The sequence below is a fragment of the Bombina bombina genome, chromosome 3, assembly GCF_027579735.1.
Source record: "Bombina bombina isolate aBomBom1 chromosome 3, aBomBom1.pri, whole genome shotgun sequence".
Taxonomy (NCBI): domain Eukaryota; kingdom Metazoa; phylum Chordata; class Amphibia; order Anura; family Bombinatoridae; genus Bombina; species Bombina bombina.
In genome coordinates, this window is record NC_069501.1 from 788,458,825 (window position 1) to 788,481,026 (window position 22,202).

At 38.3% G+C, this 22,202-nt stretch overlaps 1 protein-coding gene across 1 annotated transcript in view; it reads left to right on the forward strand.

Moving 5' to 3' along the window:
- The first annotated feature begins 1,487 nt into the window (after window positions 1-1,487).
- REV1 (REV1 DNA directed polymerase) overlaps window positions 1,488-22,202 on the forward strand; it is a 390,819-nt gene continuing 370,104 nt past the window's right edge. The window contains 3 exon segments of the mRNA XM_053707683.1: window positions 1,488-1,947; window positions 16,386-16,452; window positions 18,990-19,122. Coding sequence (XP_053563658.1) covers window positions 16,396-16,452; window positions 18,990-19,122 — 190 coding nt within the window. The 5' untranslated portion in view covers window positions 1,488-1,947; window positions 16,386-16,395.

A 22,202-nucleotide genomic window follows, 5' to 3' on the forward strand; every position in this document is an offset into this window, starting at 1 on the left:
TATTATTAGCCCAGCGGTGGATCATCCACTGCTGGGCTAATCATTTAAAAAAAAAATGCAATATGTGAAACTGGACCTAAGCAGTACTAATAAGTAAATAAATATATAAATTCCTCCACTGTGGATTCATTTAATATTCTTTTGAATGTGATTCTGGTGTGAGGTTAGCTGGTTAAAGAGATTTAGGGCAGCCAACAGGAGCAAAGCAAGGTAAAGGAGGAAGCATGGAGGTGCAGACAAATATATGTTTACTGACTGGAACAGCAGAACTACTATGGGAAGCTGTAAAATCTGAGACAGAGAGAAAATAAAAACTATAAAAATAAACCTTACATTAATGTGTGAAGTATCAGCATGACGCTATACATCAGCCACACCAGCACATGTCGCTTCTTTGCTGGGAACAAGTTCCCTCTCACCCTGAACTAGACAATGCTGCATGGGGAGGGGCGTGTGTGCACTAACTTATTCTTCCCACTGACACCTTTCTACAAAGCACTATTCCCCTAACAAATTTCAGTTAGTTGATCTTAGGGCCACAGCAGAAAGAGCAGGGCTAAGGGGACCAGTAGACTGGATGCTGTCTGTCCAAGGCTGCATGTATACAGTGTGAGATGAGTCACACAGCCTCAAGACTGAAGAGAGCAGTGTATGCAGCTGCACAGATGCTCAAATCCTCATGTGCCTGCCGCTCCAGCTTTCTGCTGCATGCGCCTACAGTCAGCCCTACCCAGAAACAATCCCCACCACCAGAGCAGTTACCTGGTAACAGTGGTAACCCCAGTAGGACCTTTTCTGATGCAGTGGGAAATGGCTGGATGCCGAGTTAGGGCTTTGCATTCAGTGCTGCACAGTGCACATCTAAAACAGCACATGGCACTAGCTTGGCATGTCACATGACACCGGCACGGTCTGGCACAGTTTTTAAAAAAAATATAAGCAGAGTACTTTTGACTGTGACAGTATTAGGACTGACTGTGTGTGTTCCCCATGTCACATCAGCAGTCTGGTATGAACCAAAAAAAAAAAAAAAAAATATTTATTTTTATTTTTTTTAGGACTCTTGGGCCCCTCAAAAGAGACTGGGCCCAGGGCAGCTGCCCCTTTTGCCCTGTGTTAAAGACGGTCCTGCCTGGAGGTGGCAACCCTACTGGGACAGAATGAACAACTGGGTGGGACACTGGGACAGCACCTCCAAACCGGGACAATCCCAGTAAAAGTGGGACTTCTGGTAAGCCTATTCTAATGCCCACTAGTTATAAATGAAGGTGGTAAAGTAAGACTATTGTCCAGAATACCGCAACCGTCCGGTTGCAACACCTGCCCGCCCACTTGAATTGTAACGGAAAGGAAATGTAACAACAGATGAAAATTCTATCCTACATTTAAAAAAGAGCTCCCAACAGCTCTGTGTTTAACAACGAACGCGTTTTGCCCGTATAGGGCTTTATCAAAGACGGCGGGCCGCCCGTTCAAGGGAAATTTAAACCCGAATTTTTCTGTACGTTCACTTTATGTACCTAAATATTATTGCCCAATTGTTCACGTTGTACTATCACTGTCTGGGGTTCTACCAAATGATCAATGTTTAAAAGTGGAACAGAGAAGAACTCCAGAAGTGTGTTTAAAAACATAAACGGCGCAGATGTTGTTTTTTTATTTTGTCCATTTTGTTTTGTTTCAATAAAGCATCGCGAAAAAAAAAAAAGAGTGAGAGCAGGAGGCGGAGGGGGCGAGAGCAGGGTGTGCAGACAGCAGACGGCGGGAGCGAGAACACAGGGGAGAGAGACACAGAAGGATTTGTGTAGAGTGACAGCTACTTCCGATGCGTGCAATGACAGCGCGCACAGAGACAGCACAAGGGATACAGTGACAGAACAGAGAGAGGTGGTGCGCACAAGAGACAGCCTATCACTCTGGGAATGCTGGGCTTAGACTGGAATAAAGGTGAGACAGGAAGAGGCATGATACTTGTGCACGATATGTAGAATATTTATATAGAATATTAATATAATACAAATCTGATGAGACACACTCTATTCATATACTTATATGTTTATAGCATATACCGGTAATATTCTTCTGTAAGTCTGCAAATATATATGTGTGATTTCTTATATGCAGATATTCATTTCTGTGTTTCTATGTTACGCATGTAAATACATAATATAGTATATATATATATATATATATAACTTGAAATGTGTTATATTTAATGGGCTTTTGCTAATAGATATTAAAATGGATATTGCATATTTAACTGTATACCATTGCATTGTTTATACCAAATCTATAAGTATGTGTATATATATATATATATATATATATATATATATATATATATTACACACAGCACGTCTCGTTTCTTACTCTGCAGGAGTTGGCCTGGGGTGACCCGCTGGCTGTGTGTGGTTCAGAGGAGGGGAATAATACTGTTCAAAGGACATGAGATACTCATACTGCCTTCATAGCTCCACCTCCTACTGCAGGGCTTTTCTTTTTTACCATAACAATAATACCAAGTGCATGTGTGTTTATCATGAAATGCAGGGGTGGGATGATGAAAATTGGCATTTTTTATTTAACTTATAAACTGCACCAAAGATCAGCCAAGATTTTACAATAGCTTTCCTCTTTTAGGATGGCCCATGTTCAATTATTTTGGTTATTTGGAAATCATATGAACCTATAATGCAACCCTATATAGATTTTTTTTTTCTTTCTTCCCAGAAACTTAGATATCTTTATTTGTTATATATTGCTGTGTACAATGTTTGTTTAAATATTTTATAGCCGTATTAATTTGTTGCGACTAATGTCTCTAAACTCTGTGTAACCACAGGATGGTAGTGGGTGATGCTGCCAAAATTTGGAACAGATTAAGTTATGGGAGTCATAGTTTCTTGAATTTTACTTCTAGCTTCTTTTTAGATTGTTCTACAAACATGAATACATACAGGTGTCCTTTTTGTTTGCTATAACAATTTGTAGCTGGTTCCTAAATGTTAGATACATTTGTTAAACCCTGATTTAAATTGAGTTGGGACATTCTTAAAAAAAAGTCTAGAAGTACATGTTGAAAGTTAACTAATTATTCTGCAACTTTTTTTTTTATTTTGTTAACATTTTTGATTATTTTGAACTATGTAGATTTCATTAATTCAATAATTTTTTTGTATTTGCTATTTTCATATAGTATGTTCTTTGTTTTTGTCTGCTGCAGTTACATTTTTCTATTCACTGTTCGTCATCATTATTATTATTATTAATATTATTATTATTATTATGGGTTTTCTTTCCCAGTCTGTCTGCCTCTTGTGTCTTGTCTGAGCTGCTTGTGTTATAGGCCTTCCCAGGTCAGAATCCCCCCTCCCATCTTTTTGCATCACATGGGAGCCTCCACCAGACACAACACTGCTCAGCAGCACACTCTGGAATACTGTGAGCGCAGGAATCCTAGTACTTGGGGAGTTTAATCAAACAACCCTGATTTTATAGCAGCTTGAGAATATATGCATTGCAAATAGCTTAAGCAAGAGATTATGAGAAAAAGGCAATTTGTCTATCGGTGAATTGCCTGTTACCTATTGGTAGTTTGCTTCTTTCTTTATTGCCTTTTATACTACATGCATATGTGCTTATCTTCATTGTGTTTCTCATTTAGATTCATATATTATTTTTCTGTCCCAATATAAGGGTCCCGATGGGCTAATGCTCTCTGGGCTTTTAAGCCCCTGTCTAATTATCTAAAGGCAGCTTTTACCTTGAGAACAGTGTGTCTCGCAAAGGGGTGTTAACTGCTTTTAAGTATGTGAAGGCGATGCGTGCGTGTGTGCATGAATGCATGCTTTATAAAATAATATATATATATATATATATATATATATATATATATATATATATATATATATATATATATATATATATATATATATATATATATATATATTTGTGCTCATAAGGTTTCATACCCTGGCAGAATTTATGATTTCTTGGCCATTTTTCAGAGAATATGAATAACACAAAAACTTTTCTTTCACTCATGGTTAGTGTTTGGCTAAAGCCATTTATTATCAATCAACTGTGTTTACTCTTTTTAAATCATGACAACAGAAACTACCCAATTGACCCTGATCAAAAGTTTACATACCCTGGTGATTTTGGCCTGATAACAGGCACACAAGTTGACACAAAGGGGTTTGAATGGCTATTAAAGGTAACCATCCTCACCTGTGATCTTTTTTCTTGTAATTAGTGTGTGTGTATAAAAGGTCAATGAGTTCCTGGACTCCTGACAGACCCTTGCATCTTTCATCCAGTGCTGCACTGACGTTTCTGGATTCTGAGTCATGGGGAAAGCAAAAGAATTGTCAAAGGATCTGCGGGTAAAAGTAGTTGAACTGTATAAAACAGGAAAGGGATATAAAAAAGATATCCAAGGAATTGAGAATGCAAATCAGCAGTGTGGAAAATGAGGGGTTCTGGTGAAACCAAACCACAGTCAGGTAGACAAACTAAAATTTCAGCCACAACTGCCAGGAAAATTGTTCGGGATGCAAAGACAACCCCACAAATAACTTCAGGTGAAATACAGGACATGTGGTGTGGCTGTTTCAAGATGCACAATAAGGAGGCACTTGAAGAAAGATGGGCTGCATGGTCGAGTCGCCAGAAGAAAGCCATTACTACGCAAATGCCACAAAGTATCCCGCTTACAAGAATAAGCAACACAGCACAGAGACAAGCCTCAAACCTTCTGGCACAAAGTCATTTGGAGTGATGAGACCAAAATTTTAGCTTTTTGGCCACAACCACAAATGCTACATTTGGAGAGGAGTCAACAAGGCCTATGATGAAAGGTACACCATTCCTACTGTGAAACACGGAGGGGGATCGCTAATGTTTTGGGGATGTGTGAGCTACAAAGGCACAGGAAATTTGGTCAGAATTGATGGCAAGATGAATGCAGTATGTTATCAAACAGAACGCCTCATTCTACACTTCTTGATTAGAGTTTGAACACTGCTGATTTGCATTCTCAATTCCTTCGATATCTTTTTATATCCCTTTCCTGTTTTATAAACTACCTTTCTCTCACAGATCATTTGACAATTCTTTTTCTTTCCCCATGACTCAGAATCCAGAAACGTCAGTGCAGCACTGGATGAAAGATGCAAGGGTCTGTCAGGAGTCCAGAAACTCGTTGACCTTTTATACACACACACTAATTACAAGCAAACAGATCACAGGTGAGGATGGTTACCTTTAATAGCCATTCAAACCCCTTTGTGTCAACTTGTGTGCATGTTATCAGGCCAAAATCACCAGGGTATGTAAACTTTTGATCAGGGTCATTTGGGTAGTTTCTGTTGTCATTATGATTTAAAAAGAGTAAACACAGTTGATTGATAATAAATGGCTTCAGCCAAACACTAACCATGAGTGAAAAAAGTTTTTGTGTTATCATTCATATTTTCTGAAATATGGCCAAGAAATCATAAATTCTGCCAGGGTATGTAAACTTTTGAGCACAACTGAGTGTATATGTATATATGTGTGTATGTATGTATGTATGTGTGTGTGTGTGTGTGTGTGTGTATATATATATATATATATATATATATATATATATATATATATATATATATATATATATATATATATATATATATATAATAATTTAAATTTTGTAATAAAAATATGCAGTAAAAAATTGTATTGTTTAATTGAATTGAAAATTGTAACAAAACTGCACTGCAAAAATAATTTCATGGAAAAAGTAAAATTCATATTGAAATTTAGAAGGGGAAAAAAATGAAAGGGATACTGAACCCAATTTTTTTTTTTCATTATTCAGATTGAAAGTGCATGCTCTATCTACTTTCTAATTTACTTCTATTATCAAGCAGGAATGTAAGCTTAGGAGCCGGACAATCTTTGATTCAGCACCTGGGTAGCGCTTTCTGATTGGTGGCTAAATGCAGCCACTAACTAGCAAGCGCTATCCAGGGTTCTGAACCATAAATGGGCCGGCTCGTAAGCTTACTTTCCTGCTTTTTCAAATAGATACCAAGAGAATGAAGAAAATTTGATAATAGGAGTAAATTAGAGCATGCAATTTTCATCAACTTCCTATCTAAATCATGGAAGAGAAAAATTGAGTTCAGTATCCCTTTAAGTGGAACAGTACCAATTGTAATGAAACTTCACTGCACATGCTGTATTTTGAAATTCGTATTTGTAATACGAAATTTAATACATATTGTTTTCCTTATTGTTTAACCCCTTCATGCAGTGAGCACATTCCATGCCATCCTAACAGAACTGGGCTTTATTGCCGTTAGGAAGGCATGGAATGTCCTACCTTATATGGCGTCCTGCAGCCTCCCCTTTGATGCAAACAAGAATCAGACTGGGGGCCTGCTTAGCAGCGTAGGCAGTTCCCCATGATCTGATCCTAGTCTTGAAATCGCATGATCGCATTGACGTTTGCGTGATTTAATTTTTACAGAAAGTTTTTACATCAGACCTTTGTTCCAATGTTAACAGTTTACTGTCAGCATGAAAGGGTTAATGAGCTTCCCCGTTTCTGCTAGTGGGCTGAACAGAGGTGTTTCTTGTGCGCAGCAGAAATTTCTCCTCCATGTCCTGCGTAATTATCTAAACATTCAGATCTCACTTTTTTTCTAACAAAGTAAAAGGTGGTGAGATTGTGTCAAAATATGAGAAACACTTATTACCATAATAGAAAAACACATGTCTACGAAAATAGAAATGATTGTAAGGTACTATACACTAAAAGTAACAGAATCTGGTCAGTATTAGCTGTACAGTTTCATTTTAAAAGTGCACCCCTGCTAACTTCACTCTCTCTGTCAAGTTTCCCTTTCCAACGAGTTCCATTATATTCTATGGGTGACTTCTTGCTACACTCAGGGACATCCCATTTTTTTATGAAAACAAAAAAATATATCCATGAGGGCTGCCCCTGTGAGTGTCAATTTGGTTTTGATCATCGACCCAGGTCTGTACAGTGCACTGGTAACTGGAAAGTCAAAACTATACTTGTACTATTCAGAAAAAGCATGTTTCTTTCCTAAGATATGGAGAGTCCACAACGTCATTCAATTACTAGTAGGAATATCATTCCTGGCCAGCAGGAGGAGGCAAAGAGCACCACAGCAAAGCTGTTAAGTGTCACTCCCCTACCCATAATCCCCTGTCATTCTCTTTGCCTCTGTCAATGGAGGAGGTGAAGTTTGGTGTCTGAAGAAATTAATTCCTTTTTTGGGTACTTTTCCCTGCAAGCAATTATTTGGGTTTAGCTGAGTCCACGTCAATCTCTTCAGTAAATTAGTGGTGGCTTTTAAGCAGTTAGGAAGTTGTGAGGTAGTCCTTGCTTTGTTTCCTAACACATTGCTGCCCATGGTACAGAAAGCCAGAGTTGGTTACTCTGTTCTTCCTTTTTCTACAGGTCTCTATAAGGAGTATGTGTCCTTTCATTCCTTGTGAGCTGTCTTCCTGCCGGACAGCTAGACTGCAGGTAAGTGCTTTTGTCTTCTGGGTCTTGGAGACTTGCACTTCAGAAGAATATGTCATATGCAGTAGATGGGGACATTTTTAAAATCCTTTATACAGGATTTTCTTTGGCAGTGGGCAGGCACAATTATGTATGTTGAGACTTTGAGTTAATCTTCCCTTTATTGGAATGTTTTTTTTCTCTTTGGGCTAATTTTGTTGAAATACTTTATTAGTATGTGTGTGGCTTATGTTTTATACAGGGATTTATGTATAAACTTAAAGGACCAGTCAATACAGTAGATTTGCATAATCAACAAATGTAAGATAACAAGACAATGCAATAGCACTTAGTCTGAACTTCAAATGAGTAGTAGATTTTTTTTTTTTCTGACAATTTTAAAAGTTATGTCTATTTCCACTCCCACTGTACCATGTGACAGCCATTAGCCAATCACAAATGCATATATGTATATTCTGTGAATTCTTGCACATGCTCAGTAGGAGTTGGTGACTCAAAAAGTTTAAATATTAAAAGACTGTGCACATTTTGTTAATGAAAGTAAATTGGAAAGTTGTTTAAAATTGCATGCTCTATCTGAAAATTTGGTTTTCTTTGCTTGCTTAGCTAGAACAGGCTAACTGACAGACTGCTTGAGCGTTAGTGTAAATTAAGCTCCCGTGTTTTAGGCAGAGGGAAACGTGCACCTTTTACTTGCTGCGTAGTTTCCTCTCTCTGGCGGTCATATGACCTCTCTGCTGTCGGACATTCACGGAGTGGAGTGACATAATTGAATTTCAATCTCTTCAGTGTCGATCTACTATATGATCGTTTTAGAGACTTCTGCTTGCCAAATTGTGTATTAGTGTTACAGTAAGGCACCTCGGCCTGTCTGAGGTGTAGGGGGCCTGATTGGTTTCTTATTTTAAAGAATTTTTGCATAATGTTAAGAGGCTGTGGTAATAAAAATTCTTAAAGTGACAGTGTATTTAAAAAAAAAAATCTGCAATTTGGGGAATTTTTTATTTAGTATTATGGGAATGGACCAAGACTCTTTGTCTTTTGACAAATGCTTGTTATGCCTTGAGGCGCAAAATGTTTTACCTATGCAATTCTGTGCTGCATGCTTAGCTAGAACACTTCAATTTAAAGATAAATTGTTGCCCTCTAAACCCAATGTCTCTCAGGATGATGCTGTTCAGGCAATGCCACAGCTTTCTCCTCAAACGTCCCAAGCCTCTACGGCGTCACATACAGTGCCCTGCAGTTCCTCTCAGCCTCCTGGAGGAGTTTATTTGCCTGCAGATTTTGCTGCACAGGTATCTTCTGCGGTATCTGTGGCATTATCTGCTTTTCCTATGCTGGGAAAACGCAAGAGGAAAATTAGACTTTCGGATAGTAAGTTTTCTGTTCCACCTACTGCTACACAGGTTGCCCTCCCTCATAAGTCTGATGAGAAGGATACGTCGGTAGCCTCTGAGAGTGGAATCTCAGAGTCGCACAGTATCATTCCTTCATCTGATACTGAAGAAGTAAACTTCAGATTTAAGTTTGAACACCTTTGTTTACTGTTAAAGGAGGTATTGGATACTTTGGACGACTCTGATATTTCTGTCGTTGTCAACCCTAAGAAGTCTAGTAAACTTAATAAATACTATTATGTTCCTTCCACTGTGGACGTTTTTCCTGTCCCAGACTGTGTGACGGAGATTATTTCACAGGGATTCCTTTCTCCCCGTCTTCCGTATTTAAAAAGATGTTTCCTGTTGCTGACTACATTAAAGATTCTTGGCGCATGGTGCCTAAAGTAGAAGGGGCTATTTCTACTCTGGCTAAGAGAACTGCGATCCCTATAGAGGATAGCTGCTCCTTTGAAGATCCCATGGACAAAAAGCTGAAAGCTTATTTGAAGAAGATGTATGTTCATCAATGTTTTCAATGGCAACCTGCAGTTTGTATTGCCACAGTAGCAAGTGCAGCATTTTATTGGTGCAACGCCTTGTCTGAATCAATTTTAGTAGAGACTCCGTTGGAGGAGATACAAGATAGGATTAAGGCTCTCAAACTATCCAATTCCTTTATTTCTGATGCTAATATGCAAGTTATTAGACTGGGATCTAATATGTCTGGCTTCACTGTCCTAGCCCACAGGGCATTGTGGCTAAAATCTTGGTCAGCTGACGTTACCTCTAAGTTCAAGCTTCTGGTGCTTCCTTACAAGGGTAAGACCTTGTTTGTACCTGGTCTGGCAGAATTATTTCTGATAATACGGGTGGAAAAGGGTCTTTTCTACCACAAGACAAGAAGAACAGACTCAAAGGACGTCAAAGTAATTTTCGTTCCTTTCGTAACTTCAAAGGTCAAAAGTCTTCCTCTCCCTCTTCGAAGCAGGAGCAGTCCAAGTCTTCTTGGAAGCCCAATCAGTCTTAGAATAAGGGGAAGCAATCAAAGATACCCTCAGCTGAGTCTAAGTCAGCATGAAGGGTCGGCCCCCGGTCCGGGATCGGATCAAGTGGGGGGCAGACTTTTCCTGTTTTGTCAAGCGTGGATATGAGATGTCCCAGATCCTTGGGCTGTAGACATAAAGGGAGTGCAGAATTATTAGGCAAATTAGTATTTTGACCACATCATCCTCTTTATGCATGTTGTCTTACTCCAAGCTGTATAGGCTCGAAAGCCTACTACCAATTAAGCATATTAGGTGATGTGCATCTCTGTAATGAGAAGGGGTGTGGTCTAATGACATCAGCACCCTATATCAGGTGTGCATAATTATTAGGCAACTTCCTTTCCTTTGGCAAAATGGGTCAAAAGAAGGACTTGACAGGCTCAGAAAAGTCAAAAATAGTGAGATATCTTGCAGAGGGATGCAGCACTCTTAAAATTGCAAAGCTTCTGAAGCGTGATCATCGAACAATCAAGCGTTTCATTCAAAATAGTCAACAGGGTCGCAAGAAGCGTGTGGAAAAACCAAGGCGCAAAATAACTGCCCATGAACTGAGAAAAGTCAAGCGTGCAGCTGCCAAGATGCCACTTGCCACCAGTTTGGCCATATTTCAGCTGCAACATCACTGGAGTGCCCAAAAGCACAAGGTGTGCAATACTCAGAGACATGGCCAAGGTAAGAAAGGCTGAAAGACGACCACCACTGAACAAGACACACAAGCTGAAACGTCAAGACTGGGCCAAGAAATATCTCAAGACTGATTTTTCTAAGGTTTTATGGACTGATGAAATGAGAGTGAGTCTTGATGGGCCAGATGGATGGGCCCGTGGCTGGATTGGTAAAGGGCAGAGAGCTCCAGTCCGACTCAGACGCCAGCAAGGTGGAGGTGGAGTACTGGTTTGGGCTGGTATCATCAAAGATGAGCTTGTGGGGCCTTTTCGGGTTGAGGATGGAGTCAAGCTCAACTCCCAGTCCTACTGCCAGTTTCTGGAAGACACCTTCTTCAAGCAGTGGTACAGGAAGAAGTCTGCATCCTTCAAGAAAAACATGATTTTCATGCAGGACAATGCTCCATCACACGCGTCCAAGTACTCCACAGCGTGGCTGGCAAGAAAGGGTATAAAAGAAGAAAATCTAATGACATGGCCTCTTTGTTCACCTGATCTGAACCCCATTGAGAACCTGTGGTCCATCATCAAATGTGAGATTTACAAGGAGGGAAAACAGTACACCTCTCTGAACAGTGTCTGGGAGGCTGTGGTTGCTGCTGCACGCAATGTTGATGGTGAACAGATCAAAACACTGACAGAATCCATGGATGGCAGGCTTTCGAGTGTCCTTGCAAAGAAAGGTGGCTATATTGGTCACTGATTTGTTTTTGTTTTGTTTTTAAATGTCAGAAATGTATATTTGTGAATGTTGAGATATTATATTGGTTTCACTGGTAAAAATAAATAATTGAAATGGGTATATATTTGTTTTTTGTTAAGTTGCCTAATAATTATGCACAGTAATAGTCACCTGCACACACAGATATCCCCCTAAAATAACTATAACTAAAAACAAACTAAAAACTACTTCCAAAAATATTCAGCTTTGATATTAATGAGTTTTTTGGGTTCATTGAGAACATGGTGGTTGTTCAATAATAAAACTAATCCTCAAAAATACAACTTGCCTAATAATTCTGCACTCCCTGTAGTATCTCAGAGTTACAAAATAGAATTCAAAACATTCCCTCCCAGGGGCAGATTCCACCTCTCAAGATTATCTGCAGACTAGGTAAAAAGAGAGGCATTCTTGAACTGCGTTTAGGACCTTTCCTCCCTGGGAGTGATTGTTGCAGTTCCAGTAAGGGAACAGGGTCTAGGATTCTATTCAAATCTGTTCGTGGTTCCCAAAAAACAGGGAACTTGTTGACCCATTTTAGACCTAAAGTTCCTCAACAAGTTTCTAAGGGTACCGTCCTTCAAAATGGAAAACATTCGTTCCATTCTTCCTTTGGTCCGAGAGGGTCAGTTCATGACGACCATAGACCTGAAGGACGTGTATCTTCATGTTCCCATCCACAGGGATCATCACAAATTCCTGAGATTTGCCTTTCTAGACAAACTTTCAGTTTGTGGCTCTTCCGTTTGGCCTTGCCACAGCTCCCAGAATTTTCTCAAAGGTTCTGGGGGCTCTCTTGGCAGTGATCAGGTCTCATACAGAGATCTTGTTGTCTTTTTTCTACGTTCCCATGGTTGGAAAGTGAATCTGGAAAAGAGTTCCCTTGTTCCAGCTACAAGGGTGGTTTTCTTGGCGACCATAATAGATTCACTATCTATGAAAATTTTTCCCGATGGATTTCAGAAAATCCAAAATTCTCTCCTTGCCTCTCTCTTCAGTCTACTGTTCGGCCATCAGTAGCTCAATGTATGGCGGTAATTGGTCTGATGGTCGCTTCCATGGATATGATTCCCTTTGCTCAATTCCATTTGAGATCTCTGCAATTATGCATGCTCAGACAATGGAACAGAGACCATTCGGTTCTGTCTCAGAGAATAGATCTAGACCAGTTGACAAGAGACCCTCTCTCGTGGTGACTTTCTCAGGACAATCTGTCTCAGGGCACATGCTTCCGGAGACCTTCCTGGGTGATTGTGACCACAGACACCAGCCTGCTAGGCTGAGGAGCAGTCTGGGACTTGTTAAAGGCACAGGGACTATGGACTCAGGAGGAGTCTGCTCTCCCCATAAACATCTTGGAGTTGAGAGCGATTGGCACAGATTATTTAGTGGGCGGAAGCTCACAATTGTTGTCTATCTGGCATCCACATTCCTGGAGTGGACAGCTGGGAAGATTTCCTGAGCAGACAGCCATTTCATCCCGGGGAGTGGTCTCTCTATCCGGAGGTGTTCTCCAGGTTAACCCTCAAATGGGTGGTGCCGCAGTTGGATCTGATTGTGTTTCAAGAGAGAACATCAATAATTATAATTGCTCCTGCATGGCCTCGCAGGATCTGGTATGCAGACCTAGTGAAGATGTCATCTCGGCCGCCTTGGAGGTTGCCTCTTAAGAAGGATCTTCTAAATCAGGGCCCATTCCTCCATCCAAATCTTGTTTCTCTGGAGCTGGCTGCTTGGAGATTAAACGCTTAGTTCTGTCTAAGTGTGGATTTTCTGAGTCGGTCATTGAGACCATGATCCAGGCTCGCAAGCCTGTTACTCGAAACTCGAATTTACCATAATGTATGACGTAAATACCTTTTTATTGGTGTGAATCTAAGGGCTACTCTTGGTGTAGGGTCAGGATTCCTAGAATTTTATCTTTTCTCCAGGAAGGTCTGGAGAAAGGGTTGTCAGTCAGTTCTCTGGGAAAGGTCAGATTTCTGCATTATCTATTTTGTTACACACGCGCCTGGCGGATGTGCCAGATGTTCAATCTTTTTGTCAGGCAATGGTCAGAATCAGGCCTGTGTTTAAAACTCTTGCTTCTCCTTGGAGCCTTAATCTTGTTCTTAAAGTTTTGCAGCAGGCTCAGTTTGAGCCAATGTATTCCATAAATATTAAGTTGCTATCTTGGAAGCTTTTGTTTCTTATTGCTATCTCTTCTGCTAGGAGAGTTTCGGAACTCTCGGCTTTGCAGTGTGATTCTCCTTACTTTATCTTTCATGCTGATAAGGCAGTTTTTCGTACTAAATCGAGGTTTCTTCCTAAAGTTGTTTCAGATAGAAATATTAATCAGGAAATTGATGTTTCTTCTCTCTGTCCCAATCCTTCTTCTCAGAAAGAACGTCTTTTGCATAACTTGGATGTTGTGCGTGCTCTAAAATTCTACCTAGAGGCGACTAAGAATTTTCGTCAGTCTTGTGCCCTGTTTGTTTGTTTTTCAGGAAAGCGTAAGGCTACTTCTCCTTCTCTTTCCCTCTGGTTGAGAAGTATGATTCGTTTTGTTTATGAGACTGCTGGACAGCAGCCTCCTGAGAGAATTACAGCTCATTCCACTAGGGCTGTCTCCTCTTCTTGGGCTTTAAAAAATGAAGCTTCTGTGGAATAGATTTGCAAGGCTGCAACTTGGTCCTCTCTGCATACTTTTTCCAAATTTTACAAATTTGATGCTTTTGCCTCGGCTGATGCCTCTTTTGGGAGAAAGGTTCTTCAAGCGGTGGTGCCTTCTGTTTAGGTCTGCCTGTCTGGTTCTCCCTCCCTGTTCATGTGTCCTCTAGCTTGGGTATTGGTTCCCACTAGTAATTGAATGACGTCATGGATTCTCCATATCTTAGAAAAGAAAACCAAAATGTATGCCTACCTGATAAATGTCTTTCTTTCCGGATATGGAGAGTCCACCACCTCACCCTTTATTAAGACGGTTATTTTTTACTAAATCTCAGGCACCTCTACACCTTTTGTGTTTATTCTTTTTCCATTTCCCTTTGGTCGAATGACTGGGGATTAGGGGTAGGGGAGTGACACTTAACAGCTTTGCTGCGGTGCTCTTTCCCTCCTCCTGCTGGCCAGGAGTGATATTCCCACTAGTAATTGAATGATGTTGTGGACTCTCCATATCCGGAAAGAGAGAAATTTATCGGGTAAGCATAAATTTTGTTTTTTTAAGACACTTTTAAATTCACTTCTATTTTCAAATGTACTTTGTTCTCTTGGTATCCATTGTGGAACATATGTACATGTACTACACTAGTGGGAGCTAGTTGGTTATTGATGCCTACACACATTTGTATTTTGTGATTGGCTGTCTAGATTTGTTCAGCTAGCTCCCAGTAGTGTATAGCTGCTCCTTCTGTAAAGGATATCAAGGGAATGAAGCAGATTTTATAATAGAAGTAAATTAGACATTTGTTTAAAATGTCATCCTCAATGAATTACAAAAGAAAAAATTTGGGTTTTTATGTCCCTTTAAGTTACTCATCCAGAGGCGAATTTAACTATGTTTTAACCCCTTTGTGGGAGTTAAATACACAGTTCTGTAAGTGTGATAATTAAGTGGTTTTGAATGGTATTTTGTTGGCGCTCTACAAATACCTGATGATAATGATGGTATTTATTAAATATTGGGATTGGAGAATATTATTCTGAAATGTGACTTTAATCCTTGCTTTACCGTAAGATACATGGCAACCAAGTTAAAATTACTGCCATATAACACAATTGTAGCAGTAATTTACCCCTTTACTGTCCAAATACACACGTTGGCAAATCAACCCTAACCTTCCTGAGATCAGAATAGCTGCGCACATACTGTATGTTGCTATTGCATTAAAGTGAAAATGTATCAAGCCATTCGCCCCCATATGACTGCAGGTTCTCACAAGAGAACCTGCAGTCAGCATTTATCAAGCAGTGGTCATCAGACAGCTGCTCTCTAACCTCTTCACTTCTTAGGTGGAGAATTTAAATCTCTCCGGTCTCGTCCGACCGGGGAGATTAACAGCTCCTGCCCGCGGGTGATTGGATGTGCGTGGCAGGGGGCGGTGTTGCATGCTGGCTAAAATTTAAGCCAATATTAAAGTGACAGTAAATCCTAACGCTTTTAAAATGCTAGGATTTACCAATGCTAAAAAAGGGGAATTTCAGTCATGATGTCTAAAAAACGTTATGCTGAAAGTACCTTTTTATTTGCCTTCAAGGGACAGTCTAGACCAAAATAAACTTTCATAATTCAGATAGAGAATGTAGTTTTAAACAATTTTTCAATTTACTTTTATCACCAATTTTGCTTTGTTCTCTTGGTATTCTTAGTTGAAAGCTAAACCTAGGAGATTCATATGCTAATTTCTAAGCCCTTGAAGGCCGCCTCTTCTCTCAGGGCATTTTGACAGTTTTTCACCACTAGGGGGTGTTAGTTGATGTGTGTCATATAGATAACACTGTGCTCACGCACGTGGAATTGAGGTGAGCCAGCTCTGATTGGCTATAATGGATGTCTGTCAAAAGAACTGAAATAAGGGGGCAGTTTACAGAGGCTTAGAAACAAGGTAATCAGAGAGGTAAAAAGTGTATTTATATAACTGTGTTGGTTGTGCAAAACTAGGGAATGGGTAATAAAGGGATTATCTATCTTTTTAAACAATAAAAATTCTGGTGTAGACTGTCCCTTTCAGTTTATGCTGAGCTGAGCACCTCATTGAGAAAATAGGATTTTGGCTCTGCATAAACTTTAAGCAAATAAAGGAACTTTCAGCATGAAGTTTTTTTATACTTCATGACTGAAAGTCCCCTTTATTTATAGCACATGTAAATCCTAGTGTGTGCCCTTAATCTTGTACCCAGCACTACAGATTTTGATGGTACTTTACAAACAAATTATGATGTTTACTATGATTATACATGCAAAAATCATACTTTAACTTTTTGTTTTTATAACAACATGTTCAATCCTAAACCATATATTCTAATTTAATATATTTTTATCTTCTCTAGAAATTGCACAATGCGCCGAGGAGGATGGAGGAATCGAGCCAACGAAAAAGATGGCTGGGGTGCCTGGGTAGGCCATGAATGTATTACTTTATGGGATATCTTTGTTTACTCTTTATGAAAGCCTTGATATACTCAAACAATTGTAAAACCACTTCCATGGAATTTTTAAAAAGTTAGGTTGAAATTATCATTAAATAAAAGTTTTAAATTATGCAATTTATTTGTGTTTTGGATACTACAAAATGTTATACTATTACAAACTTATACACTACCCCACCCTGCTTTTTCTTAATGCCACCGGGCTCACAAACATTTCTGTGGAGAACACTGATCTGTATGTTTACAATGAATCACTAGTGTCTCTGTGTGCCCTTACTCTTTTACCCAGATAGATTTTCTTGTGTGTCTAATTTTGGGTTCTTTGCTGAACATTAGGAAATGAGTACATGAAGGGTATAGTGAAGGAACATGTCTTTGATAATGGTATTCTATTATTGTGTTATGAACATACAACCTCATTCACTTAAAGGGACAGTCTAGTGAAAATTAAACTTTCATGATTCAGATAGGGCATGCCATTTTAAACAACTTTCCAATTTACTTTTATTATCAAATTTACTTTGTTCTATTGGTATTATTTCTTGAAAGCTAAACCTAGGTAGGCTTATATGCTAATTTCTAAGCCCTTGAAGGTCGCATTTTAAAAAGTACTTCACAGCTAAAACCGTGTTGGTTATGCAAAACTGAGAATGGGTAGTAAAGGGATTATCTATCTTTTAAACAATAATAATTCTGGTATAGACTTTTCCTTTAATTTTGACTGGCAGCAGTTTTAGTTGTCTCAATTTTAGTTTGTAACTTGACTTTACATGTATTAAAGGGACATTAAACACTTTGAGATGGTAATATAAAATGATAAATTGTATATAATAAAACAACTCTGCAATATACTTTCATTATTTATTTTGTCCTCTTTGCCTGTAATTCCATTCTAAAATTGTGAGCTTTTCAGTTCCTGTTAGAAATGGAAGTGCAGAACACTGTTAAATCCAGCACAACCATTGGCTGCACACTCTAGTGACCTATTTATAACTGTCTCTAATTGGCCACAGCAGAGAAGGTAACAAGTTACAACATGGCAGCTCCCAGTGTTTTATAGACACTAAAACTTTACACTTATTTTGTCACTTTTTAAACAACTAATGAAACTTTAAAAAATACATCTACATGTTAGTCATGGACTAATCTTTTCTTTGAATGCATCATTCTATCTAGCATGTATTTAGTGTTTAATGTCCCTTTAAGATCTCTGCTGCTTCTCTGCCTGACAAATTATTATAGGGAAGGTTCATAAGTGGTGTCTAGTTCCATAGAAATGATTGCTTTTGTTCCATTGAGACAGAAGAGGAATGTTTCAAAGCAGTTTTAATAGCTCTAACAATTTTATAAATGGCTTGATATACTCAAACTATTGGAAAACCATTTGCATCTTTGAAGGCTTGGTTGAAGGCACCAAAAACTAGGCTTATATTTAATGTTACATTTGGTATATTTGCTAATAATACATTGTCTTGTATCTCTATGAATACTATGTAAAATGTCAGACTCAATGAGACATTGTGCTTAGAAGCATTTTTGACTTCCAGAGTGCTTAAAGGGGAACAAAAATGACTTTTAAAAGTTTTCATTTTTCTTCTATTAGCAAATGTGCTTAATTCATCTAGGTAGGTAAACATGCAGTGTTTGCACAATGTATACCATTGTTAAAAGCCAGTGTTAGTCTTGCAAAGTTCTCCAGACACAGGCACAATACTGAGCCTACCATATATTCAACAAAGGATACCGAGAGAACAAAGTATATTTGGTAATAGAAGTATATTTGTGCACTCTATCTGCATATGAAAGTGTATTTTAAAAATATTATACAATGTTTCGTTTAAAAAAAAAATAAAAAAAATGCTGGCCCCAAACAGAAGTTGGGTGACTCAGATGCAACTAGCACTGCTGATTGGATCATCAGTGGTTTTCGCTTTGGACCAGCAGTGCTCTGTGGAATCGGAATGGCACTTCTACTGTGTGTTTAACTCTTTTTGTGTAAAAGAAAATTCTATTTAAAAAAAAAAAAAAAAAATGTGAAGCTGCCCCCAGCTAAGTTTTGTAGTGTTGCCCAAGATATGGGATGTGCTTCTGTTACAGCCTATAAATATAATGTATGTGTGGCTAAAAAAAATTAGTACTACGTTTTTAGTCAGTGGACCTGTTAATAGGCTAGATTTTTAGCATTAATATCAGCTTCCTATATCCCTTGTACTGTACTTTAAATATTCTGAATATCCTGTGTCCTGAGGACTGTAGCTGGGAAATCCTGCTTTACTGGATCTATCTTTTTGAATTGCACAGCAATATTCAGTCTCACACAAAGAGATAAATACATTTTACATTCTAGGACAATATAACTGAAAAAGGTGAAATATATTTTCCTTTAATGCTGCTGTACAACATGTTTTTTTTCCCTCTCAGCTAAACATTTTACAGTAATTTATGCTCTGTAATGAATGCAACCTTTTTACACTTTTTTTTCTTTGCTTTTTTTCCCTTCACTAGGGAGGATATATCGCAGCAAAAGTGCAAAAATTAGAAGATCAGTTTTGTTTGGATGCCCCGGGGCAACAGGAGAAAGATGGCACTTCCTCCTCAATTTTTAATGGTGTTTCAATTTATGTAAATGGTTACACAGGTAAGTTTATGGGTTTTTATATCTTGCTGTATTAAATAGTTTTTTAAGTATTTGTTTTCAAATACTGACTATGTGATTATAATTGCACATATGCAGATGAGCTAGAATGAGTTTCTAGGGTAACTAATATGATGAGTAGTGAGAATAAACACAGATTATATAGAGGGATTACATGTGTGCCAGCTGCTGTTGTCTTGGTGTCTGGATTTTCCTGATCTTTCCTGTCAGTGAGTGCTGCTATTAAGCACTGTGGTTTTTGTAGGGGTCTTTATATAGCTGCAGACCAATGGGATTCAAGCACTCACTATTGGTTATGTAGTGTATTGCAGGATGCACAGCTGTGCAGCATTCAAACCTCTCCATATGGAAGTGATACAGCTTCCCTCTTAGACATACAACCAGTCTAGGTTTGTACTCCTCTTGGGCCTCATCTGTTGCAACTTTTTTTTATTTTAGCACAATGAGCAAGGGGTTAACATCTAGTTGCTTCTGTCACCTTTGAGGGAAAGGATAGGGGAAGTGATGCATGGGATCTTGTCTCGCTCTATTTGGGATTCAGGGTGTCCATGTCTGTTGCTTTAGGCCAGTAGTTACCAACTTGTTTTACTCTGATATCCTTTGTGTACTGTTGACATTTACATGGCTGATTTATTTTTATGTGATTGTGATATGCCCAAAGATTCCTTTAAAGTAATAAAAAAAATTGCATTGAACTAACAAGTATGGTATATATGGTATGGCAATATTACAAGAAATGTCAAATTCAAGAGTTTATCATAAGCACTCATACTATTTTAGATGTGGACTGAGAGACCCCCCCAGAATATGAAATGCGCCCCCCACTCTTCTGGTTTATGAATGATTAATCAGAAGAGTTCAAGAACACCAAACTAAGAGCCCAGTGATCTAAAGCTCTCCTCTCTGGTGAGATTATCTTAGAGGTCTCGTCAGTACTACAAGGTCCCTAATATAATTTTAGCTTGAGTTGTTTATCTTGCTATGGATGGTTATGGATGTGAAGTACATACACCTACATTACAAAATAACTCTCAAACAAAGCCCCCAAATAATTTTTGTGATTCCTCTCTATGAATGGTGAGTTTGAAAATAGACCGTATAGTAATTGAAGAGGAGTTGTCCCTTGGGTATTTGGGGTGTGTGTTTGTGGATGCCTAGATTGTAGAGGAGTTATGTTGGGGGGGGGGGGGTGTATTAATGTGGGACTACATTCAGTAAGAGTTAATTGCATTAGTGTGTGGTAAATTTTAGGGCTAACTTATTGAGATTCCTGATTTATTTTTGGTTATCTGCATTGAGATTAAGCCTGACTTTCAGCTGATGTGAGGTCTTTACACAGGATCAGGACAGGCATGATGGAAAAGTGATGTGTTTTGTTAAAGCAGCAAGTCTCCCATAAAAGTGACAGGAGTGAAATGCTGTTGCTATCACTGTTACTGCTGCTATATAATAGCTGCTCTATTTAGATTGGAAGTGTCCCTATATAGTTGTCGGCTATACTATTTAATTGCTGACAGAATTCTAATCACACACAAAAAACACAATTGATTGCCTCTGTGTAGTGGCCATGTTGATAGCCTATTGTTTCTATTTATGAACCATACAACTTTTTATTTCTTAAAGGGATATGAAACCCAAAACATTTCCTTTGTGATTCAGACAAAGCATATCATTTTAAAAAAAGCTTCCAATTGACTTATTATTAAATTCGCTTTGTTCCCATGATATTCTGGTTGAAGGGATACCTATGTAGGCATCTGGATCACTACTTGGCAGGAAATATGGCTGCCATCTACTATTGCTCTTGCAAATGGATAACATTCTTGCAAAACTGCTGCTATATATATAGTGCTCCAGAAATGGGCCTAAGCATACGTCTCTGCTTTTCAACAAGAGATACCCAGAGAACGAAGACAAATTGATAATAGAAGTAAATTAGAAAGTTGTTTAAAATCACATGCTCGATCTGAATCCTGAACGAAAAATCATATTTACCACTGTAGACTAGATGAACTCTAAAATAAATAGTTTAATTCTTGCTGGAATTATGAAAATAGTCTTTTACAAAGGTTATGTACACAGTGCATCACATTTTTTTATTTTCCCTTTCACACTTTTTTTTTTTCTTTTTACAGTCTAAAGACATATCTTTAACAGGTGTGTGTGTGTATGTATGTATGTATGTATGTATATGTGTGTATGTGTGTGTATATATATATGTATGTGTGTGTGTATATATATATATATATATATATATATATATATATATATATATATATATATATATATATATATATATATATATATATATATATATATATATATATATATATATATATATATATATATATATATATTAGATAGATAGATAGCACTCTCACTTTCAAAATCCTGATGCCAGGGTGCCAGCAGGTAAATATACATGGTGAAGGAAGGCACTCACTGGTCTTTTCATCAAAAAAACTTTATTAAGCGTCACGTTTCGGGGACACACTCCCCTTCCTCAGACAAAGAATAAACTGCAAGTGACTGAACATATAAAGCCAAACAAACCCCTCCCAGTGAAAATTGCACCAAAACAGTTGCCATGGTGATCCTCAACAACATTCTAATCATGTGATCAGTGTCAATCATGCAAATAGTTGCAACTACTGTTATTACAGAAAATATAAATTACCCACAATTGAACATATAAAAATCAATTAAGCAAAAACATCTAAGAACACATGTGAACAAACTTATATTGAAAAAACAGCATAAACATATAGCCATATGGAGTAAACAAGACAGTCAGGTGTAATGATAAGTGTATCATGCTGGTGTAATTAGAAATATAAGGAGAATAGAGCATAGATTCTCCTACTCACAAAATAAGTGAAATAAATACCTGTGTGTCCCCTAACACATGTGTTGTATCTATATAAAAGTGTACTAGTGACTATACCATAGTGTGCACAGTAGAAATATATGCACGTTGTCAGCCCCCTGGATAACATGAATAAATTCTGATTAAACAACCTGGTATAAAGAATATCCCTATCAAATGCTAATATGGGCAGAGT